This window comes from Pyricularia oryzae, chromosome 1 (assembly GCF_000002495.2).
Source record: "Pyricularia oryzae 70-15 chromosome 1, whole genome shotgun sequence".
In the NCBI taxonomy this organism is placed as follows: domain Eukaryota; kingdom Fungi; phylum Ascomycota; class Sordariomycetes; order Magnaporthales; family Pyriculariaceae; genus Pyricularia; species Pyricularia oryzae.
Window position 1 is genome coordinate 6,716,397 of NC_017844.1, and position 27,280 is coordinate 6,743,676.

The following is a 27,280-nucleotide window of genomic DNA, read 5'->3' on the forward strand; positions in this document are numbered from 1 at the left end:
ATTAAAGTTATAATAATTAATTTTTATATAAGAGCTAATGTCCACGCGAAGTTCAATTTGTTTAAAGTTTCAAATGGGTTATTTTATAAATTAAAATACTAATAATTACCAATATTATACCCTTTCTAATATTAACTTTAGTAAATAAATAGTTGGAATAAAAAGATTAATATAATTAAAAAAATAGTAAAAGTAATGTGCTATATTAATATTGAAATATAATTAATAAGCTCGGTGCAGTTTGCTCGGCAAGGGGGTCTAGTCTGAGCACTGATACTATGAGAGTATTAAATGGGTCAACGACATGTCACTCTCACATTGTTTTACTACCACCCGGGCAATTATGGTAGCAAGTGATGTGCAAGTGATATTTTACGTCAGAGCAGAAAGCGAAGCGCAGGTAGGACGTAGAGCAGAGTGAGCATGCACCATTTGGTAGATGTCTTAGCATCAAAGCAGTCGTACAAATTCGCCCGTTCCTTTGCTTCAGTGCTCTTTTAGTCTAGGTAGTACCTACAGCCGTCACACAAACAGTTGACCGGATCGTACTCATGCTTGACGTCACATACCGAGAAGTACTCATAGGCTGAGGGGCTGATATCAGAAAACTCTGCTCGCACTAGGCAGGTCGTAGGCAGGTGTTCTGGGCCGAACTCCTCAGACGAGAGCTGAGTCGCGAGGGCACGACGCCGCCATTGGCCGAGCAAGATGTCCCGATGGGAAAGAAGTTTCCCCCCGCGGCCCCGAAACATCTGCATCATGACATTCAATGACGTTGTCGTGCTTGTCCAAAAAAAAAAAGATTCCGAGAGCTGATGCTTGCCAAGCCCCTGATCGTTTTTGTCGACCCCCAAGTAGCAACGACGACATTTCGGCATGGTAGCCCCGAAGGGCCATCAGCGAAATTATTGATGGGACCCGTGACATGAAGGGACACACAAGCTACGATTATCTAGTGGTGACGATGGGCTCTGACGCAGCTGTCCATTTTCCCTGGATCATGATGGCCATCGACTCTCTGGCCTTCAGTGCACCGCTGCCATCGCATTGCTGTTCCTGTGACTGTCGCGCTCGTCATGTCACGCATACCCAAGGCGCTATTCGAATTGCTGGGAAAGGCACAGCGGCGAGCACAACATATACATGTTGGCCCGATGGGTTTGTATATATAATCGGGCAGAGTCCCCGGTACATGCTTGTCTACCTGCTTGACTACCTACCTGACTGTCGCCTGTCTACGAAGCTGTACGACTAGTCAGCAGCGATACCCACCTCTTTCAAGATCTCCATCGCCCTTGCGACGATCAAAGCTCGACCGAGGTGCCCACGAGATGCCACTACCTGACCGGGGCCTAAATACAGTTCCAGCAAGTGGCGAGAGTCGGTGTGCATCATAGGGCCCCGGCATCATGGGTGATATTGGGCTGCCGGCTGCTGAGGGAGGAGGGGAGAGACCTGCGTAGCCAGGCTTCCTTCGCGTGGCACCGTTCATGTCGAGGTTGATAGACTGTTGATGCCGAGAAGTAGACAAGCGCCTGACGGGCTGTGGGTCCTCGTCGGGTTTGCTCTTTGGTTTTTGAGCCAAACCACTTACAAACCCCAGTACTGAATCCACAACTTCTGTGACGGTGAAAGCCAAGATGATCAGAGGGATCGATATCCCCAGCCCGATGCCAAACATGTACTTGCTAGCAAAGCCAATGCTGAGACCAGGTTGTCCATCCGCATCCTGCCACTCCCGAAAGTTGATGGCAAAGAAGGCGGCGATGAAACTCATGGGTAGAAAGACGATGGTCACCAGAGTAAAGACCATGACGGTCTGACCTTGTCGTGCTGCTATTACGGCTTGGTCTCTAGCAAACCTTGCCTCCAAGGCGTTGCTATGCTTCTGCTTGAGGTCGAGGAGGTTGGTGAGGGAGTGGTAGATGCTTTCGGATTGTCTGTTGATCCGGACAATGTCTTCGAGATGGGTCTCTAGTAGCCGCCTCTGATCCCGGGACCGTCTTTTGCAATCAGCCACAAACATGTCGGTCGTCCTCCTGGCTGACGGATCCGCCGCTGTCGACGCCCGCACCTCGTCGGTGATGTGTCGTTCGAACTCGTCCAGCACAATCATCTGACCATTGAGTACCGTGTGGAGAATGTTCAGCTCGTCCCTTATGTCCTTGATCTCAGCCAGTAGCTCCGTCTCGCTGCCAATGTCCAGCAGCTCGTCAGCCGGGTCTCGGTCCTTGTCGGGTCTGGGAGCACGCCCCGCCAACTGCTTCCTCAACCTTCCAGACAGTTCCGAAGCACGATTGAAGCGGACAAATAGCTCACTCTCTCGGTTGGTCACCCTGCCGACGGAACTCTCGAAAATGTCCAAGAACTGAAACTCTTGACTTTCCAGCCTATGACGGTCAAACAGTCCGGCACATCGGTTGGTGATGAGCATGGCAAGGTCGTACACTGTCTGTACAGGAGGTCGTGTCTTGGCGTTTGTCTCCTCTATGATGCCGTCAAGCATGTTCAATGGATCCTGCTTCGGTTGGTTCCACCGTTGAGGAAAGCATGTGATGACTAGATCTCTGCTCAGCACCCATAGCCAGAGCTGGTCGACCATAAAGACCTTGACTTCTTGGCGGTGCAGTTTGCAGTATCTGTATACAACCTGGTCCTCGTCGCGAAGGGCTGTGTCGATGCCGTGATAGAAGAACTGGTCGAGGGTACGTCGTGGATGCAAAGGCGGATTGTTGTTGATGTAGCCGTGGATAAGGAGCTCGTCGCAACAGGGATTTGAGGAAAGGGGTGCGCCAGACTCGGCGAGTTTGATGGCTGCAGTCATTTTCTTGCGTCTTTCATTGGTTTCATAGTGGAGAAATGGCATCTAGAAAGTCAGCATCCATGAAAGCATGGCTGTTCGGCCAATAGACTCACAAACAAAATCATCCGTCCACTCGGTGCAGCCAATCGAGAGTTCTCCCAAGGAAGCGGCAATGTCAAACTACTGTGGCGAGCCTTGGATCCAGGGGCATTCCCGGGAGGCCCACGTGCCCTCTTCTTTGCATGGCCATGTCTTTCTACAAACTGCTCGCCTTTACTCTTCTTACCGTCAGACCTGGCCGTTGTGCTGCCCGTATCCGATCTTGGGATAGGCTTTGTACTGCCAGTGTCTGATCTTGTCGGTTTTGTGGGTGAAAAGTGCCCCTTGTCTGGCCTGGGCGAATCCACCATGGTGCTGACCTGTGAAGTATCTTCCGACAGTGCCACCAACGTCTTTTCCTCACGGTCGAGATACCCATGGTTCTGTATAGCTGGGATGCGGGCTGCAAAAGGTCTCATGAAGTTGGCATGCGCAAACGGGCCGCAGTGCTCCTGGTCAAAGCACCTCTCCAGCGACTTGAAAGCCTCAATGTCGCGGTGTCCGTTCTCGATGAATGACTTGGACACCAGGGTCTCCACCCAGGCGAGATTGTTGGCAGGGAGGTGGATCCATCGGAAAGAAGGTTCATACTTGATGTTCTTGGTTGAGGTTGGGATCGTCGGCTTGTCGTTTTCGTGGTTCCACCCGTAGAGCAACTCAAAAACGGATGGCTTGAACACCAGTTGCTTTTTGCCGTCTCGAAAGTCTCCAAAGTCGACGACAGTAGCCTGGAAGCTCTCACATGCACGCCGCGCCGCGTCGGACAGCCGGGACGCTGCGCGCGCAGGTGAAAGCAGCTGAACGATGTTCCCATGTCTCTTCTCGGCAGCGCACAACAGGGGAGTCCGATAGAAACCATCTTTGATGTCCACCTTGGTATCCTTATGCTCGAGCAGTATGACTACGGCCGCCTCGTGGCCATTGAAAGCCGCCCAGTGCAGTGGTGTCATGCCGTTGTTTAGCTCTGCGTTGACATCCACCCCTCGTGCTTGCAACAGCAGCCCGATGACGTCTGTGTGTCCGCCCTGGGCCGCATTATGCAGTGCTGTCCAGCCGCCGTCGCTGACTGCGCTTGGGTCTGCTCCCCGCTCCAGCAGCAACCTGACCATCTCTGGGTGGTTCTGCTCGGCCGCCAAGTGTAACGCCGTCCTCCCGCGGTTGTTGGTCGCCGTCATGTCCGCCCTTCGACCCAGACTTCCGCTCGTCAAGATGTCCAGAAGTTTCAGGTTACCGGTTGTAGCAGCCCAAACCAACGGCGTGCGACTGATAGCATCCCTAACCTCCAGGTCGGCACCGCGGTCCACCAACAGCTTGAGAGTCTCTGCCGAGCATTTCCCAGCCTTCTTGTCCGAAGCAATGTATAGCAGTGGTGTGCGCCCGTCCTTGTCTCTTGTGTCAATCGACGCGCCACCATCCACCAGCGCTCCTATGGCCGCAACATGGCTCCGACATGCCGCCGCAAAAAGCGCCGTTTGCCCCGTCCTTGGATGTTTCCAGTCTGGGTCGGCGCCATGTGCAATCAGCTCGGCAATTATTGTCGCATGTCCGCCCTCGGCTGCTTTGAATATCGCAGGAATCTCGTTGTCGCGTCCGGGTTTCGCGTCAGGATCCGCACCGTGAGAGATCAGGAGTCGCACGAGGTCGAGTTTGCCGCGAGCCGCAACCTTTTGCAGGGATTGTCGGAGAGCATCGCGGTCGGTAGCCGAGCTCCAATTGGGATCCTCCGAGAGGATGTCGCGAATTCGAGGTTCGTTCAGCTGGGCAGCCGCTGCTATCAATCGAATTTGACGTTGATCTGGTGCGCTGCTGGCTATACTGGTCGCGGGGTCCATGTTGAATAACTGTGATCGTGCCGGTTGCGACGACTGCTCAGGTTACAGGTAGCCAAGCAAGTAATAAAGTTTTACCCCTGTCCTAGGTCCACCTGTCAGCCGCACGCGCCACATGGCGTAGTCGGCTTGACCGTCATGAGGAGCCACCGACTTCGCTGGGTGAAGCTATAAACTGATGTAGTCGATTTGGATATACCGGTAGGTACTACATGTCTTAATGATTTGATAAACTACAGGTCAACATGCCTTGCACCTGTGGGCTACTATAGTACAGTGGATTATAGTGGGTCACAGTGGCCAGATAAGCTTTGGCCAAGTCGAGCACTAGCTTGGGCAGGCTGGAATGACTGGACCTTGGGAAGGTGTGCTGGTAGATCGCACTACGCACTCCATCCAATACATGGCTCTCCTACCCGATAAATCAGGCTGCACGTGTAAGTTGGTGTGCGTCAGAAGCTGCTCACAGGCAAAGGTTAAATTGCTAAACGGCTAACTACGGTCTCCGGAGTACGCTGATCAGTGAAAAAAAAAGTGACCCAACTTGGGGAGATGCCAAACCAGGCCAAAGACCACGCGGATGAGTTGCGAAGGGTCCTGCAGCAGTTGGAGCAGGCAGACAGGATTGCAACGAGCTGGAGCAAAAGATGCTTCGAAGCGATAACCCGAGGACCACAGCCCGCCAGGCGCTTATCTATCTTCGACATCAATTCAATATAGACATGAATGAACACCAAGGATGCCTGGCTATACGGGCCTCTCACCTCGTCAGCAGGGCCCAATATCGCCCATGCCTGGGCCTTATGATGCGCACCGGCTGTCGTCATTTACGAGGGTTTAGGCCTCGGTCAGGTGGCATCTCTTGGGCACCTCGGTCAAGCTTTGATCGTCGCAAGGCATGTAGACAAGCAGACAGGCATGAGGTAGCTGCTGTTCGCTCCGATTCCTCGAAAGAGTACCTGGATACCTGGCTTTCTGACTACCTGACTACTTGACTATCTCCTCACATGCCTACATGCCTACCTGCCTACCTGCCTGCCTCCCTCCATGCCCATATGAGTACCTACATATCCATGTCTCTGCCTACCTCCTACCTGCCATCGAACACTCCCCTCCTGTCTTCGTCAGCAGGTCCCTCGTTATGCCCGAAATACACTCCTTGACGCCTTCGAGCAGCGTCACCACGCCCAGGGTCAACTCTGTCCCCGCAAAATCAATACCCATCGGATCCCCGCAGACCTTCAGCGCCGATGCCTCCTCGAGCGACTCCCATAGCTGCAGCAGGTCCAACGATTCGATGGGAGGGTAGACGCGAGTCTCGCTGGGCCCGGGCATCCTGGCATCATTCTCGGCCACAAAGAATTCGATAAGCTGCCGCAGCTGTGTAGGTGTCACCGCTGACCGGTGGATCACGCCCAGAGCCTGCGCCCACATGTCCTTGACGTGGTCGTCGCCCTTGTCCTGGTGGAAATGCGGGTTGCGCGTCTCGATCTGCAGAACCTCGACCAGGTCGTTCCAGTGCCGACCTGCGGCATTCTTGGACGAACATCCCTCGTGGCTGCTTCCAAATTGCTCCAAGAGGTCCAGGTACTGAAACGGTTCGACAGCAAACCCTCCCGCAAAACACATCTTGAGGGCGAGCTCTATCGACATGGCATGCTCGCCTGCGTTGCCGGTCGCAATGATGTCCGAGTCCTTGGCACCAATCTCCGAAAGTAGTCTGTTGAGCCATCGGTTGGTGATACGGGAGCTCCTACCCTCCTTGGCGAACTCGAGTTTCCCATCACGCACCTTTGGCTTGGAGCCCCAACTCAGCCTCACCATTGCTTTGCCAGTCTGCCTGCCAACTTGGGCAAGGTGGAGGCCAGCCGCGAAGGCCTCGCAGTACTCACGGACGGACCCAGGAACAAAGTTATCGGCGTCGATGAAGCCCACGTATCTGCGCCCAGTGGCGGCGGCAAGAGCTGCACCAACCAGCATGGCCTCTCCCTTGCCGTTCCGGATTCTTTGTGTGGTCGGATCGACAAGCTCCGGCATCCCGGCGGTCAAGAAAGCTGCCGCAAGTCCCGGATCCTGCTGGTGCACGGCGATGGCCGACCGGTGGCTGATGCGACTGAAGCGGTGGAGAGCGTCCATCTCGCGGTCATAAGCCTCGATGTGACTGCTGTTGGAGACGAGTATGACGAGACTCTCGTGGGGAATTCCAGAGAGCACACCTTCGATTGTAGCAATGTCCTCGTCCATACAGGGGACGACTATCGCCATCTGAGCGGCGATGCTGCGCAAGGCCGACGGCTGGACTACATCGTTGTCTGGGACGGATATCAAAGAGATGATGCTGTTGCTTCCCGAGTCGAGCTCAATTACTTTCTGGAGCGCGTGGATGCGCACGCCGCCGATGCGGGTGCTTTTGGTGGAAGTACTCAGGCGCATTGTGCTTGTAAGTGTTTGCAGTTTGATGCCTTGGTGATATTGATCAAGTATCCTGTCTGCTTTTGTTTGACTCATTGAAAGCTAAGCTGTGCAGCGAGATGCAGTTTTTATATGCCTAGATCACTACTTATTACTCATGAAGATATTCCATGTATGCTGTGTTACAACTGCTTACCGAAACCAAAACGTCTACGATGCAATTGTATAGCAAGCATCAGCAGACAACCAACAGTATTCGGTTCACGAACCGATTCAACATATCAAAGGACCTGATTTGACATGGCTGCTTGGCGTCGCCCTATAGGGATCGTCAAGCACTAGACCTAGTCAATTCAGGCCTGCAGCCCATCCTTCTCAGCCGCAGACCATACCAACCCCGGCTCAGCTGATCCTTCGACGAAGTGCCGGATAATCCGATCGTTTATTGGCAGTGCATTGTATTTGTTTTTCTTCATTGGCACTGGCAGTACGGCTTCGGATAATCACCCGCCGACTGATTGTCTGGGCGAACGTCTGGCGCGCCTGCAATATCATCTGCCTATCACGCTGTCAATGAGCCAAGGTAGCTGTGCCGTCGCATGGCCAGAGCCTCAATGACGCAGACCTATCGAGTCTGAGCATGGTTGGCAATTCACCCGTCTCATCGCCAGAAATAGCAGCACCGTGGCCGAATCCTGACCATACCGAGACGCAGTGATTTCGACTCCCGCAGCGACATTGCACTCGTGGTCTTTCCTCATCGCCCACCGAGATCCAGCCTACGACAAGTTCGCGCAGAATGACTAGATTTGAACCGTGTCAATTGGACAGTGAGCACTGCCTCGGTCCAAGCCACCGGGTCGCGTATTGGGTCGTGCGAGTCTTGTTGCGCGTGTCTATCGACCCCAATTGCTTTTTATAGTTTGGAGTCATCAGAAACAACCATGAGCGCAATCGCAGGATTCTTGAGTTGACAGTGCTGTCGTTCGGAGAGGCTGACTTGGAACCTCAAGCTATAGCTGCAATTCAGACGACTCGATAGTTTGAGCTATCGCGCATTACTGCTCGTCGTCAATGTCGGGTGTGATGCCGAAACTAATTTCGGCTGGCCCAAAAAAAGCAAGACGCCTGCCTTGTCGAGACTGGAGTCTGTGGAGAATTACGTAGTGAAATACCACGCGAAACTAGATCTCCAGGTTCAATCTGACCCAACGAGGCTAGAACCGTGGGGTGCCCGCCTCTCCAGGTTGCTTCTCCAATTGCCGCTCTCACCCGAACTGACTCGGACCAACCGACCCGCAGGCCGGCTTCCAAGGCCGTTGGTAGGGAACTCCACTCTGGGGCCCCGACAACTTTTGCGCGGGAAATTGACGTCAGCGAACTGGGCCTATTCTGTCGGATTACCTTGTTTGGTAATCCGGTAAGTAGATGGGCTGAAGGTGCAGACCGCGTGACGCGTGTTGAATGTTGAGAGCACTGTAAGTATAAAGATGATCCCGCATGTCAAGTCATCCGAAGATCGGTTGCTATCATTCTAACCAGAAACCAGAAATCAGGAACAATGTGGCTGACGGATAAGTTTTACGGCCTTCGAGGCAAGAGCCTCAACTATGCAATCGTCTGTATTGCTGGTGTGGACTTTTTACTCTTTGGATATGGTGAGTTCGTTGATCTTGTCTGGTCAGCAGTTTACTAACAGTCGACAGACCAGGGCGTTATGGGAGGTATCCTTACCCTCCCAGTCTTCCTTAGCCAGTTCCCGACCATCAACCCCGAGGCTGATGGCCTGACATCCATCGAGTCTGCCCAACGTGCCACCAACCAGGGTATCGCCGTCGCATCATACAATCTCGGGTGTTTCGTGGGAGCCGTCATCGCAATCTGGATCAGTAACCCTCTCGGACGCAAGCGTATGATCATACTCGGTACCTCCATCATGGTCGTTGGAACTATCATCAAGATCACTGCGTTTTCTCTGGTTCACCTGGTCATTGGAAGAATCATCATGGGCTTGGGCAACGGCATGAATACCAGCACGGTACCGACTTGGCAGTCCGAGACCAGCAGTTCACACAAGCGCGGAAAGATGGTCATGATCGAAGGCGCCCTCATCACTTGCGGTATCATGATCTCGTACTGGATCGACTTGGGATTGTCTTTTGCTCCTGGGTCTGTGGCCTGGCGATTTCCAATTGCGTTCCAGCTCGTCTTTTGCTTCTTCATCCTCGCCTTTGTCTGGAACTTACCCGAGTCGCCGCGCTGGTTGATCCTTAAGGGTCACCATGAAGAGGCCAAGCTGGTCATTGCAGCAATTGCGGATCTGGAAGTCGAGGACAACTTTGTCCAGAATGAATTCCTCGCAATCAAGGAAACGGTCGAGGAAATGTCCAAGGGTAGCTTCCGAGACTTGTTCGCAACCAACGAAAACCGGAATCTGCACCGAACGTTCTTGGCGTACCTCAACCAGGTCTTCCAACAAATTTCGGGTATCAACCTCATCACTTACTATGCTGCTGTCATTTACTCGGGGCTGGGCATGTCAGACTTCATGTCTCGGTTGTTGGCGGCCTTGAACGGCACCGAGTACTTTATAGCTTCATGGCCGGCTGTGTGGCTTGTGGAGAGGGTGGGAAGGAGAAAGCTGATGTTGTTTGGAGCGGCCGGACAGGCTCTAACCATGGCGGCCTCGGCAGGTGTCACATCCAGGTCCGAGGAGGGTTTCCAGATTGCAGGCGTGGTGCTCTTGTTCATTTTCAACACCTTTTTCGCCATTGGTTGGTTGGGCATGACTTGGTTGTACCCAGCCGAGATTGTGCCTCTGAGAATCAGAGCTCCGGCCAATGCACTGTCCACGTCTGCCAACTGGATATTCAACTTTATGGTCAGTTTCTTGACTCTTTCTTGACTCTTGACGGTACGTGCACTTACTAACTTGAACAGGTCGTCATGATCACTCCGGTGGCATTCAACACCATCAAGCATCATACCTACACCATCTTTGCCATCATCAACGCCATCATGGTTCCGTCCGTCTACTTTTTGTTCCCCGAGACGGCGTACCGGTCACTCGAAGAGATGGACACCATCTTCCAAAAGGTCCACGGGTGGAAGGGATTGTTTACTGTTGTCAGGCAAGCCGAAATCGAGCCAAGGCGCTATGGAAAGAATGGCGAGTTGCTGCTGGATGTCGACGCCGTCCGTGCTGAGAAGGGCGACTCGAGTTCTGCAGGCAGAGAGAATGAGCACAGGGAGGTTAGGACTGAGCCGTGACCAAGCAATTACATAAAAGCCATACATAGGAGAGTGAATAGACCAAGTTCACCACAGACGGAGCAACGGAGACGGAGCTCTAAAGATCCCGGCTGAGATTGGCGAAGGTGCGGGGCTGCCTCGGTGGACCCACCCACTAGGTCCGAGGTACCACTTCCCCGCACTACCGCCCGCTAGCGCGTCGCGCTTGCTTGCAGTTATTCCCACTAACGAAGCATCAACCGTAGGTATTGATATACAGCAACCACCCACTAACTCTAGCGATCGAGAACCTTATTGTGCATTGAATGTAAGTGCCAAAATGTCCGACATCCCCAAAGTTCCATCCCCATGGGTGCTCAAAGCCACTGCCTATGCTTTTGGCTTCTGGGTACCTAGAAAGGAAGTTCGCGAGAAAGGATTGCCTAGCATTGCCTACTCACCACTCGAAGGTTCATCGTCGTATGCGAACCTCGACAACAGTAGACCGCTGGGCGGTCTGGCTATGGTCGAACTCTTTCGGTATACCGAGTCGCCGGTTGGACCATACGACGAGATCATCTTGACGCCTGGTTTCCACGAGTATACGGTCGATGGCAAGGATGGAAAGCCTGAGAAGAGGAAGAACACTCGGGTGACGAGGATCTACGTCAGCCAGAAGCACACATGCTGGAACGGAAGGAAGAGTATGTTGGTCACTGCCGAGTCGCTGGGTGTCGCTGACCCGTTGGAACAGATTGGAACATTCCCAAGCACCTGGCGCAATTTGAATGGACCACCAACGCCGACGGCTCCGAAACGGTCCGCGTCTTTCCCAACGACACGAGTGGCGACGCCAGCGAAGCCACCGTCAGCACGATCCCTTTCTTTCAGGCGACCATCAAGCCGGTGCCGTACGTCCCCGCGTTTCCGGTCTCGACGACGCCGCTCAAGTATCTCGGTCTCGACATCACCATCGTCGCCCCGCCTCTTCCCGAGGGCCAGGGAAGCCAGGGCGAACTCCCCGGCACGGACAAGTGGTGCGCCATCCTGCCAGGGATATCATCTCCGAGAACCATGCTGGCGTGGTTTGACATCAAGCAGCCAGACCATGGGTTGACGGCAGAGGAGGCCAAGAGCAGAGGAATGAGCACTGAGGAAAACTTCTGGCCAGGTCTTGGGAGATGGCAATTCGGAGTCAAGATGGAGAACACGACTGTGGATTTCCCCGATGCCAAGTATTGGGATCCGCCAAAGTCGCATTTGTAATGCCGATGTATGATATCAATGCCTCTGCCGTGGTTGCAATATATGCGCATGCAGTGTTACGATACCCCGCACATGACTATCGCCGGAATATATCTATGGGGGTTTTCGGTGTTGCTGTTTCTGTCAGCTCCAGCGACCATACTCACCATGGCGCTACAACTGCTGGCAATCTTTTGTATGCTGAATGTAGCTCATACAGGTACAGACAAGTGGCTCTCGTCCGAAGTAGAGTATCTCGCTTCACTCGGTTCCCGTCGCACTGGGTCTTGCGCTCATAATCGTCTCATCGACCGGATACAAGGGCAACTCGAAATCCTCGGTCTGCAAGTCCATACTGATGTGTGGACTTTCGACTACGACGAGCATGTTTCCTCTCTCAACCCAGGCAGGCTCTTCATCAACGACCAGGAACTGCGAGTCTCATCCACGGCGCCCTACTCTGGACACACCGAAGGCGTCACGGCCCCGCTAGTGGCCATCTCGGGTTCTACCGGCGAGACGGATTGGTCGCCCGCGAGAGATGCCATAGCTGTGGTCAACATCACCAACGTACCAGTTGATCTCAACATCATCGCCCCTATCTGGCCTGGCTCGCCGCCGTGGAATCAAGGGCCAATCACCGCAGTGCCAAGCGTCAGCGCTAACCCGGTCGTCGCGAGGCTGTCAGGTGCTCATCAGGTGGGTGTCAAAGCAGCCATCTACCTCTGGGACGGCATCACTGATGATCTGGCCACTGGTCTGTACGCGCCCTTCAACACTGACTGGCTCGGAACTCCTGCCATCTTCGTGTCGGGCGTATCGGCAGACGTCGTGCGAGCAGCTCTAGCGGTCAACGGCACAGCGACAGTCTCATTGCCAGGAAAACTAGTGCCAAACACACCGACCCGCAACGTCTGGACCGTGATACCAGGCAAAACCCATCCAAACGAGTCGGTCCTGTTGACCACGCACACTGACGGCACCAACATTGTCGAAGAGAACGGCCACATCGCACTGCTGGCGTATGCAAGATACCTGGCCGAGCACCCACCGCGACGCACCACCGTCCTCGGCTTCATCACGGGCCACATCCGCTCGGCGCCTTTCACCGAAACGAAGCGTTCGACTAGCCGCTGGATGGCAGAACATCCTGAACTGTGGAACGGGACCTGCGGGATGAAGGCTGTGTTTGCGTCGTGCGCGGAGCACCTGGGCGCGGTCGCCTTTGCAGAGGATGTCGCCGCGGGCACGTACGAGTCGACCGGGAGGCCGGAGGATGAGATATTGTACGCTTCGACTGCCGAGCTAACGGCGCTGCTGCGGAGGCAGTGGCGCGGTGCGGATTTTAAAGTTACGAGAGTCGTTGATCCAAACCAGGGACCGGTCGAGCAGTTTGGGGAGGGGCTGCCGTTCTTTTGGGCTGGCATCCCTGAGGTGTCTCTTATTACGAGTCCAAGCTGGTTGCTCAATGAGTTCTCGCATCTTGATGACTTTGACGAAAGGCAGCTGATTGATTTGAAGTCTCTGGAGAGGCAGGTCGACAGCTTTGTTGGACTATGGCGAACTGTTGATACGATGGACGGCTTTTTTCTTCCCTGAATGCTCCAATATTTTCCTTGATGACCATTCACGTCAGATTGCTTTGAAAGAATCAACACTCAGCACAACGAATACAGGCGATGTTCGCGGAGTGCAATGAGGAGCTTAGACTGGGCAGGGTGGATGCAGAGGGGCTGATCTCGGAGATATCGGATTTGGACTGAGTCACCCTTGCTATTAATACCTGCGGATGTCACTAAAGTTGTGCCATTTATTGCAAGTCACATCAATCAAGGCCACCATGTTTGCCGTCATCTTCGAGACTCGCCCTCAACCATCCCAATTTGACACTTATCTCACCATCGCCAAGTCCCTCCGCCCTGAACTAGCAAACATCGACGGCTTCATCGAAAATATCAGATACAAATCCCTGTCCCGCCCAGGATGGATTCTTTCCTTGTCCTTTTGGCGTGACGAAAAGTCGCTGGTACGATGGCGCACAACAGCAACGCATCACATGGCCCAGGAAAAGGCCGCGACGGCGTCCTGGAGGACTATCACCTTCGCGTTGGCCAAGTGACTGCCAGCGTCCGGTCGAACGAGGTGAAGAGGGTGGAAACGGTCGACGCAAGAGAGCAGGATGATGTGACTGCCGTTGGGGCTGCCAAGACCGTTCAGCTCGTGCGGTTCCAGATGGATCGGGGAGCTGGCATTGATGCTGCCGCTGGCAAACTGGGATTGAACCCCGAGGAGCCGCGAGGCTTGCTGGCTTGGGACATCATGGAGGCAGTACTCAGCCCGGGTGACATGATCCTCCTGGCTTCATGGGAGACTGGCAGCTCTTCCGTCAGCATCCCTGGAGCGGATTCAGATGAAGTGCAAGTCCTGAGAGATTATGGCAAATACGATCGCAGAGAGGCACCACAGTTTTATCCACCGGCATCCTAGGACAGCGACTTCAGAAACATAAATATTAAGTAGCGAAAGCCTTGATTTTGTCACGGCACCAAATGATACCGTCACTATTGCTAAAAGAGCGTGTGGGTCTGAACCATCAAAACAAAACTCCCGATTTCTACTTCTAAAAGATGCCAAAGCCAAGAAAAGAAAGAGGCGAAATTCCAATAACAAACTTGCTTGCTGCTTTTATGCCGTCTAAAGAAAACTCAAACAACTGGTGTTTTCGCCAAATTAATCCCAAGCCATCACGTTTGGGAGGCGGGCGAGCTCAGGGAATGTTGAGCATGGTCAAGATGTGCAGTGTGCAGGCCTCTCTGGTCGCCTAGTTTTGGGCCAGGGGCGCAGCAGGGCCGCTACCGGTGCGCTGAAGGCTGCCAGTGCGCTGAAGGCCCGAGCGAGTGGGGCTCTGCGATCGGTTGCGGGCGCGGCAAGCCCTCTTTGGCGAACCGCGGCCGGGGCTGCCGGGAAGCTGGCCGTTGGGGGCCGCACCTGCACCTCCGAATCCAGCTCCCACGGATCCCTGCGCGCGCGCCTCAAGAGCACGCTTTACATGCTGGGCCCTTGGGCTGCGTGCGCGGCAAGCCCTGGGGCTCCCGTGGCCACGCGGCGAAGTGGGACCCGTCAGCGCAGCGGCGCCACCGGCAGGAGCGCCGACAGGGGCGCGGATGTCCGCAGCGACGGGGTCACCGGCGCCGGTAGGGCGGTTGATGAGCTTGCCCGAGTTGAACGAGTCCTCAACTCCGCGGGCCTGGAGGGCGGGCTCGTCGGCGGCCTGCAGAGCAAGCGCGGGGGCGCCGATGGCCAAGAAGGCGGCGAGCTGGAGGATCTTGGTGATCTGCATCTTGAAACGGAAAATAAAATAAAAAAAAGTCAAACAAGAAAGAATGAATGAAATCAAGCCAATAAAGGAAAGTGACAAAGGAAAGAAAAGAAAAAAAGAAAGTGAAAGGAAAGTTTGATGGTGCGAGACCGGGTGGGGAGTAGAGGGAACCAAGACAATCCAGAGGGGAAAAAGTCTTTCTTTTGTACTTGAGACCGAGACTATGCAGATGGGATTTGCAGGACTAGGCCTGCCGGGACGCCTGAGTCGTTGCCGTATGATAGGCTGAGCAGTTCTTGACAGGATTCCGGCATGAATTATGAATAAACGGTATGAATCAGCGAGGATTAACTTGATACTGTCTGTGGACGTAAATGATCTGTGAAATCAAAAACAGGAATAGAATGAATTACAAGAAAACAACCTTGGTCTTAATTCACAAGCCGTATAACTGTACAATAACGGTTTGCCGTCCCAACTGACGTTGAAAATAGTTAACCTTATATTTATTTTAGTTTCTACAGAAGTATTCTTCACATGTTCTTATTCCACGCTTCACTTGCTACACAGAATCTAGTGCCAGTACCAGTTGCAGAAATAGATGTCACTGTACGGAATATCCGCAAAGTCAATTAAACGATGGACCGAATGACCAAGAAAGAAAAAAAAAAAAAAACCAAGACGCATATAGAAAGAGGCTCTGCAGATTATGTGTTCCAAAAAAGACGGTCGAATTATTTATAGAATCGGTGGATAATTAAAATTAATGATTGCTATTATAATCAGTGCTGTTCCCCGCAGTCGGGTATGATGGACGTGTCGTGATTCAGGGACCATGTCCTCCAACTGCAAATTCTAGGTCTCCGCGCGTCAAGCTACAAAGGCGGTCGTACCTGGCAGGCGAGTCGTTGCATTAAAGTCCTACTCTTGTATTGGTAGAATGTACATCAAACAGGCTTTGTAAGGTCTTGGCACTAGAGCAAGCCACGACTCGAGCATGCCTTGACAGCTGGAAAACAACGAGATATATGCTTGCATGGCAGGGTAGCCTGGAATATTCTCATTGAGATCTAGACGGAAGTCAAGCAAGAAACGGATCTGAGCAACCGTTTTACAGCAGCAGGCCAGCTCCAAGCCATACACAGTGAGACTGCAGCATCTGCCACAAGCAGTATAACGCTATGTATAAACTCAATTCTATAAACTACACTAAAACTCCAAACTTGCCGCCCATATATCCAAGCCAGCTCAGCATCTATGCTGTGAATTAATACAACCAATTCTCGCCAATTATGGTTCGACGGCTCAACAAAGGAAATACTATGACGGCTCAAAAAACGGCAAGAAAAAAAACAAATCTAGCTCAACCCAACACAAAGCTTGCTCTTCTTGCAGACTGCCTTGGTCAGCGTCTGCACGCTTCCACTGCTCAACAGCTCCAACACTTGCATGTTGGCCTCGAACTCCCGCGTGATAAAGTTGCGAATCTCAATGGCCACCAGCGAGTCGAGCGGGTAGTGCGTCAAGCTCCTGGTCACGTCAATCTCGTCCGCCTCCATCATGAGCACCGACGAGATCTTGTCGACCAGGCCTGCGCAGACCGCCTCCTCCGCCTCGGCCAGCGACGTTGCGGCCTTGACTGCTGCACCTGGCGATAGCGACGCCGTGGCAGAGTCGCCTCCGTTTGCCGCCAGCTCGGCCGCCTCGGCGGTCAACCGCAGCGTCTTGAACTTGGCATCCGTGGCCCAGAAAGGCTTGGTAGGCGTGGGCGGGATGCGCATACCAGTGATGACGTGACCGTTGCAGACGTTCGTCTTGCCCTCGATGCAAGCCCCGATGAGAGCCAAGACCTCGGCCTCGCAGATTGTACTGTCGGCACCCAGGTTCTTGGCCACCTCTGCAGCACGCTCGGCGTCACCGTCGGCGAGGTATCCAGCATCCGAAACGGCAGTCAGGTCCAAAGACGCGGCGGGCAGACCTGCGGCAAGGCGGTGCTGCACCAAGGCGTTGAGGAACGTGTTGGCGGCCGCATATGCGGCCTGACCTCTGTTGCCGACGGCACCGGCTGCGGATGAGATGGCGATGAAGAAGTCGACGGGGCAAGAGTTGGCAGCCAGGGCGTGGTGGAAGTTCCAGGCGCCAGCGACCTTGGACTCGATGACGGTGGTGTAATCGGTGTATGCCATTTTCTCAAAGAGGACATCCTGTGGAGTGTTAGTGAGTGTTGATACGAGGCTGATGGGCGCTGTAACTTACCCTCAAAACCATGGCTCCGTGAACAATACCTCGGACTGGAGGCAGATCACTCAGTCCCTTGAACAGCTCGTCGACGCTAGCCTTGTTGGCAACATCGCAGCGCTTGACAATCACCTGGGATCCGGCCTCGCTTGCGGCATCGATCAGCTGCTTGACTTGTCCGGTGGCCGAACCGCTACGGGAGAGAAGGACGACATTGCCGGCACCGTTGTCGACCATCCACTTGGCCATGCTGCGACCGAGACCACCAGTTCCACCGATGAGCAGGTAGGTGCCGTCGGAGCGGAGAATCTTCTTGGTGACCTTGGAGGGTGTGGCCTGGAAGGAGTTAGCAGGGATGCGAGTATGGAGTGGATGCTGATAACTTACCATTACCATGTCGTCAGCGCCCAGAACAACCACCGACTTTCCACAGGATGTCTTGCTGGCGCTCTTGAGAGCATCTTGAACCTCAGACACAGCAAAGACGGTGGCCTCTACAGGAGTAGCCTGGCCCTGACCAACCAACTTGGCAACACTGTCAACCAGCCTCTTGAGAATGGCAGGGCGCTCGGCAGCAAGGCATTGAATGTCAACGTTGACAAACGATGCGTTGCTTGGTCGACCATCAGTGCTCAGATCGAGACGAGACGATCCTTCAGAGACGTTGACAAGACAGCCGAATCGATCCAGGCAGTCCCAGCTCTCACGAACAACCTCGGCGTCTGATCGGATGGAAATGACAACATCTACACCCTCACCGGCAGTTGCTTCTCGGATAGCTGATCCAAAGCCTACGCCGCGGTTGTAAAAGATGCGGTCCTCAGACACGGAGAACTTGGTCATGATCAGCTTCTTCTCGGCAGCAGAGGACACGGTGACAAACACCTCGGCGTCGCGGAGCTGGGCGAGGCAGACGGCAGCTTGGCCAACAGCACTGGCAGCAGAGTGGATGAGGACGCTCTGGCCCGATGAAAGCCTAGCCTGCTCAAGAGCGTGGTGGGCGGTCACATAGGCAAAGGGCAACGTCGCAGCCTGGGAAAAGTCCATAGCCTGAGGGATCGGGATGGTGTTGGCGGCAGAGGCTCGTGTGACGGTCGAGTAAGCACCGCTGGAGAGGGTCAGTGCGGCAACGCGATCACCCTTCTTGACGGAGGTGACATTGGCGCCGACCCGGGTGACAATACCAGCTGCCTCGGATCCAACAGGAGCAGGCGACTCGGCAGTGCTCTTGGCCAGTTGCTGAGCATCACTGGCGTTGACACCCACAGCCTTGACCTCAATCTCGACCTCGTCAGCGCCGAGAGTGTCGATCGTGGCGTCGACAAAGTGCAGCGTCTTGCCACCAACCATCTTCAGCTGGCGACCCTCTTGGGCAAACGGCTGCTTCTCGAGGATGTCGGGGTTGGTGCGCTTGTGCACGTAGGCGTTCGTCTCTGCATCATCCAGGATCCTGGGGGTGAAGAGCTTGCCTCCACGCTCCATAAACTCCATCTCCTTGGTTGCGCTCAAACCACCATTGAAGGCGATCTTGAACACGTCCAGGATGGACTTGGAAACGTGGGCGGTGGAAGCCTCGATGGAATCCAGGTCGAGTGTCGCAAACGGCAGCAGAGTCTCTGACCTGACCGAACGAGAAAGACCACAGACCATGTTGGAGTCGGGAGAGGTTGCCTTGTCGTAAGCCCCACGCACAACCCAGAGGAGACCCTGAACAGAGCCGATGAGCTTCTGCACGGCTTCAAACTGCTGCTCCGTAGGGTCGGCAAGGAAAGGCATGTCAATCTCGGTCAAGACGATGCAGACCTTGCCCTCGGTCTCGATGTGGCCAAGTGTGCCCATTGCCACAGGCGAAGTAGATGTGGCCTTTTCGATAATATCGGCCAGTGCGCGGGCAAGGGTGTGCTGGAAGGCGGTGTCACCATGTACAATGACAATCTCGGCCTCGGGCAGCGTGTTGGAGTCGGCAGGGGTACCGTTGACGAGGGCGGGCTTCAGAACCTGCTCCCACTCGAGCTTGTAGCAAAGCTCACGCGGGGTGCTAGAGTCGGTCTCACCCTCACCGTCGATGATGGGCGCAACCTTGAGGTCCTCAATCTCGACGAGGAGCTGGCCGTCCTGGGTGGTGGCCATGACAGAGACGCTGGTGGCACGGGGCTCCTCGCAGGGCTGGGCGAACTCTGCCTTGCCAAAAGCGCGAATCGTCTTGCCAGGAGCGTTGGTGTGAGCTGTCACCTCGCGCGAGATGGAGACCTTGCCAACAGAGGATGGCAGGTAGACTGTGTCGGGAGATGTGCGACCGGCGCCAAGGATGGGCCAGTACATCTGGACCAGAGACTCGAGCACACTGGGGTGCAACACCGACTCGGTCATGTAGTGGTTTGGCATATCGACAGCAATGTCGGTGGCAACGATATCGGCAGATGCCTTTGTGTTGGAAGCCTTGCATGCCTTGACGCCCTGGAAGGCAGCACCAAATGTCACGCCCAGATCTTCCAGACAGTTGTACATGTCGACCTCGGCAACGTCGACGGCATCCTCGCCCATGGTGGAAGCAGCTTCTACCCTGCGACGAATAGCCTGCTTTTGACGCTCGCCGTCAACTTCGTTGTCGTCGTCTGACAAGGCGGCAACCTCTCCAGTGCAGTGCTCGGCCCAGCCACCGTTCTTGGTCCAGCTGGCAATGCGGAACTGCCTCCATCCGGCCTGGTGCTTCTGGGAGTCGGAGTGTGGCCTGAGGCTGATGTCCATCTCAACGTCGCCGTCTCCCATGGCCAACGGCTTGGAGACGACAACTCGGCGCAGCTCGAACCTGTCGTACTTGGCCTCTCTCTTCAGAGCCTGTTGGGCTGCAGCCTCGAGGGCCATGGCCACGAAGCCGGAAAAGGGAAAGATGGTCAGAGACTGGATGCGGTGGTGCCTCAGCCACGGCAGGTCATCGAGAGCCACAATGTTGCGCCATGTAGGCTCAACATCGGTAGAGTAGATGGCCTCGACACCAATAAGATCGTTGCGCGGGAACTTGCGGAACTTGTGCATCTCGGTCATGCGCGACTCGTGCCAGTATTTGGACGAATGGTTCCACACATAGCGCGGGAGATCGGTGAGCAGTGTGGGCTGCTTGGCGGCCGAAGTGTGCAGGTTCAACGGAATGGTCGAAGTAGCCGGGGCGTGGAGGTGGCTGGGGAAGTTGACAGCATCCATGTTGAGGAATGCACCCTTCATGAAGAGGTTACCAGCCAGGTCAAGGGCCGTGTCGACGGCATCCTTGTTGCGGACCAAAGCCGAAGCGTAGGGGAGCTTGGGGCGACCAGCAGCGGCGAGGATCTGCTTGATGGGACCTTGAAGAGCCGAGTGAGGACCAATCTCGATAAGGGTGCTGACACCGTCCTCGGGCTTGGCCTCGAGCATGCCGCTGAGGGCCTCGGAGAAGCGGACGGGGCAGGTCAGATTCTCAACCCAGTACGAAGCAGTACACTTGTAGCCCTCGACACGCTTGCCAAATAGAGAAGAGTGGAATTGCACGTCCGTGTTCCTCGGCTTGGAAAGGTGCTCAATCGAATCGCGGTACTCATCGGCCACGAGGTTCATGTGGTGCGAGTGGTAGGCAACGTCAACCTGCAGCTTGCGGCGGAACATTTCAGGCTGCTCCTCCTCGATGACGCGCTCGAGGTCATTCAGGACCGAGGCATCACCAGAGATGGTCAGACTGGAAGGACTGTTGAAGCAGGCGATGCGAACCTCTTGCTGTTTGCGCTTGACAGCATCGATCATGGGCTGCATATCGGATTCGGACCCACCGACGGCCATCATACCACCGGCAAGGTCGGGGTGCCGGGACTTGAGCACGGGAATCAGCCGACCCCTGTGGTAAGCGATGGCGACGGCCGAGTCAAAGTTGATGATGCCGGCGGCATAGGCGGCGCAAATCTCACCAGACGAGTGGCCGGCAACGGCGACGGGTACCACGCCCCAGGATTTGAGAAGGTCCGTGATGGCCAACTGCACGGCTGTGCATGCGGGCTGACTGATGTGTGCCTCGGACACCTTGGAAGTCTTGCCATCTTTGCTCAGCTCCTCCAGCAACGACCATGTAGCACCGAGCTCCTTGAGTTTAGCATCGGCACGGTCCATGGCGGCCGCATAGACCGGGTAAGAGTCATAGAGCTCACGGCCCATACCGTGCCACTGAGCGCCTTGACCTGTAAACACGAATCCTATCCTGGGGGCCTCTGGCTGCATCTTGGCCGATACAACCTTGCCCGAGTTTAGCGTATCAACAAGCTCGAATGAGGTTGACACGGGAACCGCAAGCCTCCATTGCAGATGCGAGCGCCTTTGGCCAAGGGTGTAAGCGACGTTTCTCATCAAGTCGGCCTGGAAGACTTCGGGCCGTTGCTCCAGGTAGATGACCAGCTTCTTCATGACACCGGCGAGGGAATCTTTGTCGTTGGCCGTAAGAACAATCAGCTTCTTGGTCTGCTTGGGTTTTCGCGAGTCATTATTTTGAAGCTGTGCTGCAACTGTAGTATCGGCGGTGAAAGGAGCCTTGGCGAGGACGACGTGGGCATTGGTACCACCAAAACCAAAGTTGTTGACCGAGATGTATTTCTTGCCACGGGGCCAAGGCCTTTGGCTTCTAGCCACCGTCATGTGCCATTGCTTCCAGGGAATCTTTGGGTTTGGCTTTTTGAAGTCGTGGTTGGGAAGAATGAAACCACGCTCAAGCATGAGTGCAGCCTTGATGACACCAGCCAAACCTGATGCAGCCTCCAAATGGCCAATGTTCGATTTGACCGATCCGATAAAGAGTGGATCAGCTGCCGTCCTGCCCTGACCGAGAGCGTTGTGTAGAGCGGTGGCCTCGATCGGATCACCGACCTTGGTACCGGTACCGTGGGCCTCGACGTAGCCACAGTCCATAGGGTCTAGACCAAAGTTGTTGTAAACCTGGTTGATAAGTTTCTCTGCACGATGTTAGCTCCTTGAACTTCTCCAGATCGATGCCGTGCAACATACCTTGTGCCTCGCCACTGGGCATGGTGATACCAGGCGTCTTGCCGTCTTGGTTGATACCAGTACCCATGATAACAGCCCGGATGGTATCATTATCCCGCACAGCCTGGTCTAGAGGCTTCAGAATAATAATGCCACATCCTTCACCACGCCCGAAACCCGTTCCACGCTCGTCAAAAGCGATCGAACGACCAGTGTCCGAAAGCAATCGACATGTAGAGAATGAAACAAAGAACTCGGGCAGCATGTTCAAATGACAGCTACCAACGATGGCGGATGAGGATTCGCCAGACCGTAAACTCTGGCAAGCAAGATGTAGAGCCACCAAACTGGCGGAGCATGCGGTATCGGCGGTGAAGCTGGGGCCTCGGAGATCGAAAAAGTGGGATAGCCTGTTGGACTGCATAGCATGTGCGCAGCCTGATTCGTTAGCAGAAGCCAAGAATAGCAAACACAAACAAGCTTACCTGTGGCCTGGTGCATCGGAATCGTGTCGCTATCACGAAACAAATGGCTTTCATACTCGGCAAAGCTGCCACCGACAAACACGCCAACGTCCTTTCCGACTATGGAATGCTTTGGTACACCGGCGTTTTCCAGAGCCTCAAAGGTGCACTCGAGCAGAAGCCTTTGCTGAGGGTCCATTGATATGGCCTCCTTCTCGGTGAGGCCGAAAAAGGGAGCATCGAAAGCGGCCAGGTCGACATCCAGAAAGTTGCCTCCCTGAGCGTGGTATGCTCCAGTCTTTCCCGGATTGGGATGGTAAAAGAGATCGTGGTTGAACCGCTCCTTTGGCACCTTGGTATAGCCGCTTCGTGCACGAGAGCAAAGCTCCCAAAACTCTGCCGGAGTCGCAACGCTGCCGGGCATGCGACAGGCCATTCCCACGATGGCTATAGGCATCGGAGCGCGAGGCGTCATGCCCGGGTCTGAGAAGCCGTCAAACTGACGGTGGCCGTTCATTGGCGGATGCATGTCGGCGGCCGAGTCGGTCTCGGAGTTGGCAACGGAGGGAACCGTAAAGGCGGAGCTTGATGTCGGTGACGTGCCCGACGATGAAAAGTTGTAGAGTCTCGACGGCGCCATGATCTACTGGGCAGGTTCGGTCCTTCTTCCTGGGCCCGTCAACGGCTAGGAAGTAAGGTGGTGAGAGAAGAAAAACAAAAACAAAAAAACACCAAGACGAGAGGCTGCGATCGGAGAAATCCGCGCCTGCTCAGCCTTGTTATCCTCCAAGTAAGTTGTATCCTTGGAGGTTCACGAAGGAGATGGGATTAGGCAAGGGTTAATAGATAAAAAAAAATTAGTACAGGTGGCGTCACCAAATAGACGGACGCACCAGGCAAGGGAACGAGGGGAAGGATTGTACAGGGGCTTGCGAGAGAGCGCTTGCCGGACAAAGATGGAATGGCGGCTGCAAGTTGACGGGAGAGGTGGAAGCTAAATGGCATTAAAGCCAGGGCCGGTCTGGGATGGTGGCTAGGGGGGGTTGACAAGCAACCGACAGCACGAGCACAAAAGAAAACACGCGGCCTCCGAGCCAAGCTGGTATAACATAAGCAGAGCGTTTCTCACCCGGAGATCATTGCGCAACCCTGTCCGGGCTTGGCCTCTTGTTTCTGCTTGGAAGAGATGATATGGGAGTGGGTTTGTGCTGTAGTTTGCGTTGGCATGAGTGCTTGGGACGGCTAGTGAGATGATGGTTATGGATCGAGATGGAATTGTATTGGAGCTAGCTGTGATGTGAATTGACTTTTGATAACAATCCGAATCGTGTCAGTATCCGATAACTAGACTCTGTTGCCCAGGCATATACGTCCTGGATAGGGACACCATAGTTCACTGCTTGCCGCACGTGTCTTGGCGAATCTCGAGGTTCCGGCGATGGAATGCGGGGTCCGAGCCAAGATACAGTCAAGGTACAAGATCTTCAAGGCTTTGATTCGAGACAATCCATGCCAAGGGATCTTTGCCTTTCCCGAGTGATGCACAGTCTCCATGGTGAGACGTCATTTCGACCAGAACGTGGTTTGGGCATGCAGAAGCGGAGCGAGAGCGAACGGCTGCTGAGCTGAGCTATCTTTAGGCTCTGGGGATGGTTGTTGGGTCGCGCTAGAGGCTGGGCTGATAGCTCGAGTGGACGAACGACTGTGCGACAACCTGTGCGACCCCACTACTACGCCTGTGCCGACCCACCGACTTGCCAATGTTTTTGTGCAATAGTCCCCACCGTGTCCGCCAGCATGCTTCTTCTTCTTACCACCAAATCGGATCGGGTCCATCTTGACCCGGATATCAGCTGCAGCCTTGGCTAAAAAAGCCATGTGAAGGATGCACCAACTAGAGTTGCATGCTCAAGCTTGATCGACTCCGACCTGTTGGGTCCGCATCAGCCGACTCTGATGCAACATCGAAACCTCAAGCATACTTTTTATCGGTCTTGGGCTGTCAGCTTATGCGATTCGTCCACCACGATGGATGCTCAACCTTTATGGATTATTGACACGAAAAGCTACTGACCACAACACCAACCTTGTCCCGAGCTTATGGTAATTGTTGCCCCGGTGTTAGTGCTGCCGTTATCAATCACATCTGCCAGTCTCGGTCTTGCACTGTAGCCTCTGATCCCACTTCCGTCCATTCGGTCCTTTCAAGCCACTCCCTATTTCTGGCTTCTAGCGTGGAATGCTCATTTTGATCTGATATTGCTGAAGCCAAGTTTCATTGCTTATTGCTTTTGGTCAATCGTCTCGTCTCATCTCCGTCCCCTATTCCACAGCCGGAGGCAAACTCGTCACCCATTATTCGTCTTTCTTTTCTGCTGCTTGACCGTGCATATCTGACCCTGCAATTCCTCATGGGCTTATGTGGCTATCAGACAGATTAGATGAGTCGCCCTACGGAGTACCCAGGACTGACGCGGCGGTCTCGGGACTCCAGTGTCGTTTGTTGACGGGGGCCGCTACGAACTCTATCTTTCCGTAACCGTTGTGATTAGACTTGGCGTGACAAGATATAAACGGCTGGTCTGAGATGCCATTCCGAGGTTTTCTGTCATCAGCATCCGCTTTTCACATCATCGCTTTCACATCCATAACTATTACTCTTGCATCAGACATCCCTCACCATCAAACATGAGGTTTCTCTGCCTTCCCGGTGCCTATGGCAGCGCCGACAAATTTCAGGTTCAGCTTGCTCCAATCCTCAAGGAGCTAACCAACGATGGAACCGCCACCTTCTACTTTACCCATGGCCCCTGTGAGGTTGTTCCTCCCGAGGGTTTCGAGGAGTTCTTTGGCGAGCCCCCCTACTACCGCTTCATCGAGCCCGATGATGTCGACGCCCAGATGCAGGACAATGATGTCTTGTCCCGCATCCGTGACTTTCCCCACGGAGAGACCGCCGAGGACACCATGCGCGAGTTGATGCAGGTCGGCGTTGCCACCTCTCACAAATCCACTGCCCGCGCCATGAAATACCTGAGCGACATCATCCAGCGCCGTGGTCCATTCGACGGCATCATTGGCTACTCCGAGGGTGCCACCGTCGCCTCCACCTTTTTGCTCCACGAGCAGCGCCGCCAGCGCCTGATGGGCGGTCCTCCGACGCTCAAGTACGGCATCTTCTTCGCCGGTTGGCCTCCGGTCGACCCCAAGACTCACGGACTAGTTCTTTCTGATGAGACCGACGAGAGGGTTGAGACCAAGACGCTCCATATTGGTATGTAACCCGCACGTGCATTTTGCGCAGCTATAGTCCGATCTGCATCCTTACTGTCTTGCCATAGTCGGCTCACTTGATCCCTACCTCGACGGCTCCATGGCACTGTACAACGTCTGCGACCCTGACGGAGCCTACCTCTTTGATCACGCCAAGGGTCACACCCTGCCCAGGGATCGAGAGACCATCAAGGAGCTTGCCGATGTTGTCAGGGATGCGATTGAGGAGCTGAGGGAGGATGGTCTACTGTAGCTTGCTTCTTTCTTAATTCTGCATTATTAGCGGCTAGACATGGGAGGTGTTTACGAGACGGCTTGTTTGTGGCGTGCGACTTTCTTTTTGTCAATATTTAGGTACCTAGAACAGCAAGCTTGCAGCGTTTGCATTGTTAATACAACTAATCCATAAATCTGCATTTTGCATGTTGCGTGTTTGCATGTTTGTGGCTAAATCCCCAATCCTGCCAAACCCACTGGCGTCGAGTTTAATTTGATAAACCTCCGTACCCGCAAGTTTTGGGGTTGTTTCACATGCTACGTACAGATGCACGACTCTGTCTAGCTAGCAGGTGTCTGTGTATACGAATACATAAACCTCGCCACCCCTTCCACTTCTGGCAAGATAGCACGCAACAGTTAGTTGACTGTAAGATCAATCGCCAGGCTTACCAGGCTTACCAGGCTACATACAGCAAACTGCCCAGAATTGCCTTGATTTCGCTCGGTCGTTGCGTATACCAAGCAGGCGCTTAGACTGCCATCATTCACACACTATCCGATGTTTATAGTCTAAGCTCGGCTGACACTAGCAAGGAACGCGTATGGTGTCCGCAGCCAGGGCCCGGTCGTAGATCAGAGTAGATCCAATGCCGGTGAAATTGGGGAACAAAAAAGACCAAAAGCCTTGACGGGGAACTTCCGTCAACATTCCCTGACACCGGTCCATGTTTCGTCCTTTTGCCCCAATCTCATCCCAAGCTCTGGGGACACGATCTCTTCGACCGATTCCCAATTTGGGAATGTTTTCTCCTCCCCTGGCCCTAATTCCAAACTAGCAGATCCATTGTCAATTCGTTTCGAACTGTTCAGTCCACCATGGATCAAGATTGCTTCTGACAAGTAACGTATCTTTTGCTATCGCTTGACGCTTTTGTTTTGCGACACTATCGTCGTGTTGGTTTGTTTCTTTTGACTTGTAGACGTGCCAGGTATTTGCCGGCACCCTTGACGGATCCAGTCCGTATTGTTTGTGGCTTTTGGTGCAGCCAGGGGCTGTCGTTAGCCTCGTCGATCAATTGATCCACTCTTGCAGATACTCGACCAGTTTGGATATCGAAACGAGCAGAGCATTTCACGAATCTTGAACACGCGA

At 54.2% G+C, this 27,280-nt stretch overlaps 8 protein-coding genes across 10 annotated transcripts; 4 read left to right on the plus strand and 4 right to left on the minus strand.

Moving 5' to 3' along the window:
* Positions 1 to 258: 258 nt before the first annotated feature.
* Positions 259 to 883, minus strand: MGG_15314 (uncharacterized protein; the record flags this gene model as incomplete). The annotated part of the gene is made up of 2 exons (XM_003710721.1): positions 570 to 883; positions 259 to 276 (listed from the first exon to the last, which is right to left on the minus strand). The coding sequence occupies exons 1-2, from the start codon at positions 876 to 878 to the stop codon at positions 259 to 261; spliced, it is 327 nt and encodes a 108-aa protein (XP_003710769.1). The 5' UTR covers positions 879 to 883.
* On the minus strand, positions 884 to 4,804 carry MGG_15313 (ankyrin repeat and protein kinase domain-containing protein 1). The gene is made up of 2 exons (XM_003710722.1): positions 2,917 to 4,804; positions 884 to 2,866 (listed from the first exon to the last, which is right to left on the minus strand). Exons 1-2 carry the CDS (start codon positions 4,732 to 4,734, stop codon positions 1,256 to 1,258), a joined length of 3,429 nt encoding a protein of 1,142 aa, XP_003710770.1. The 5' UTR covers positions 4,735 to 4,804; the 3' UTR covers positions 884 to 1,255.
* A 110-nt stretch (positions 4,805 to 4,914) lies between these two features.
* On the plus strand, positions 4,915 to 10,519 carry MGG_04780 (the record flags this gene model as incomplete). 2 transcript variants are annotated; one of them, XM_003710723.1, is made up of 6 exons in its annotated part: positions 4,915 to 5,168; positions 5,255 to 7,171; positions 7,269 to 8,621; positions 8,693 to 8,801; positions 8,850 to 10,024; positions 10,084 to 10,413. In XM_003710723.1, the coding sequence occupies exons 4-6, from the start codon at positions 8,705 to 8,707 to the stop codon at positions 10,411 to 10,413; spliced, it is 1,602 nt and encodes a 533-aa protein (XP_003710771.1). In that variant the 5' UTR covers positions 4,915 to 5,168; positions 5,255 to 7,171; positions 7,269 to 8,621; positions 8,693 to 8,704. The 2 variants fall into 2 exon arrangements, with proteins under 2 accessions (XP_003710771.1, XP_003710772.1); XM_003710724.1 differs by having other exon boundaries at positions 7,269 to 8,801; positions 10,084 to 10,519.
* A 195-nt stretch (positions 10,520 to 10,714) lies between these two features.
* Positions 10,715 to 11,640, plus strand: MGG_04779 (uncharacterized protein; the record flags this gene model as incomplete). The annotated part of the gene is made up of 2 exons (XM_003710725.1): positions 10,715 to 11,078; positions 11,129 to 11,640. 2 exons carry the CDS (start codon positions 10,715 to 10,717, stop codon positions 11,638 to 11,640), a joined length of 876 nt encoding a protein of 291 aa, XP_003710773.1.
* A 147-nt stretch (positions 11,641 to 11,787) lies between these two features.
* MGG_04778 (uncharacterized protein) lies at positions 11,788 to 13,382 on the plus strand (the record flags this gene model as incomplete). Its single annotated transcript, XM_003710726.1, has 2 exons — positions 11,788 to 13,167; positions 13,296 to 13,382. The coding sequence occupies 2 exons, from the start codon at positions 11,788 to 11,790 to the stop codon at positions 13,380 to 13,382; spliced, it is 1,467 nt and encodes a 488-aa protein (XP_003710774.1).
* Positions 13,383 to 14,440: 1,058 nt separating this feature from the next.
* On the minus strand, positions 14,441 to 14,988 carry MGG_04776 (uncharacterized protein; the record flags this gene model as incomplete). The annotated part of the gene is made up of 1 exon (XM_003710727.1): positions 14,441 to 14,988. Exon 1 carries the CDS (start codon positions 14,957 to 14,959, stop codon positions 14,441 to 14,443), a length of 519 nt encoding a protein of 172 aa, XP_003710775.1. The 5' UTR covers positions 14,960 to 14,988.
* A 1,111-nt stretch (positions 14,989 to 16,099) lies between these two features.
* On the minus strand, positions 16,100 to 23,275 carry MGG_04775 (the record flags this gene model as incomplete). 2 transcript variants are annotated; one of them, XM_003710729.1, is made up of 5 exons in its annotated part: positions 16,100 to 17,142; positions 17,195 to 17,512; positions 17,564 to 22,140; positions 22,193 to 22,300; positions 22,657 to 23,275. In XM_003710729.1, 5 exons carry the CDS (start codon positions 23,273 to 23,275, stop codon positions 16,297 to 16,299), a joined length of 6,468 nt encoding a protein of 2,155 aa, XP_003710777.1. The 2 variants fall into 2 exon arrangements, with proteins under 2 accessions (XP_003710777.1, XP_003710776.1); XM_003710728.1 differs by lacking the exon at positions 22,657 to 23,275 and having other exon boundaries at positions 16,297 to 17,142; positions 22,193 to 22,327.
* Positions 23,276 to 25,268: 1,993 nt separating this feature from the next.
* Positions 25,269 to 26,218, plus strand: MGG_04774 (uncharacterized protein). Its single transcript, XM_003710730.1, has 2 exons — positions 25,269 to 25,909; positions 25,977 to 26,218. The coding sequence occupies exons 1-2, from the start codon at positions 25,324 to 25,326 to the stop codon at positions 26,159 to 26,161; spliced, it is 771 nt and encodes a 256-aa protein (XP_003710778.1). The 5' UTR covers positions 25,269 to 25,323; the 3' UTR covers positions 26,162 to 26,218.
* Positions 26,219 to 27,280: the final 1,062 nt, after the last annotated feature.

What these genes read in the sequence shown, in the direction of transcription:
- MGG_15313 (XM_003710722.1), bottom strand. Translation starts at nt 4,734, where the DNA reads ATGGACCCCGCGACCAGTATAGCCAGCAGCGCACCAGATCAACGTCAA. An exon ending in GTGGACGGATGATTTTGTTT is followed by an intron (nt 2,867 to 2,916) that starts GTGAGTCTATTG and finishes CTGACTTTCTAG; the next exon opens with ATGCCATTTCTCCACTATGA.
- MGG_04774 (XM_003710730.1), top strand. Translation starts at nt 25,324, where the DNA reads ATGAGGTTTCTCTGCCTTCCCGGTGCCTATGGCAGCGCCGACAAATTT. An exon ending in GACCAAGACGCTCCATATTG is followed by an intron (nt 25,910 to 25,976) that starts GTATGTAACCCG and finishes GTCTTGCCATAG; the next exon opens with TCGGCTCACTTGATCCCTAC.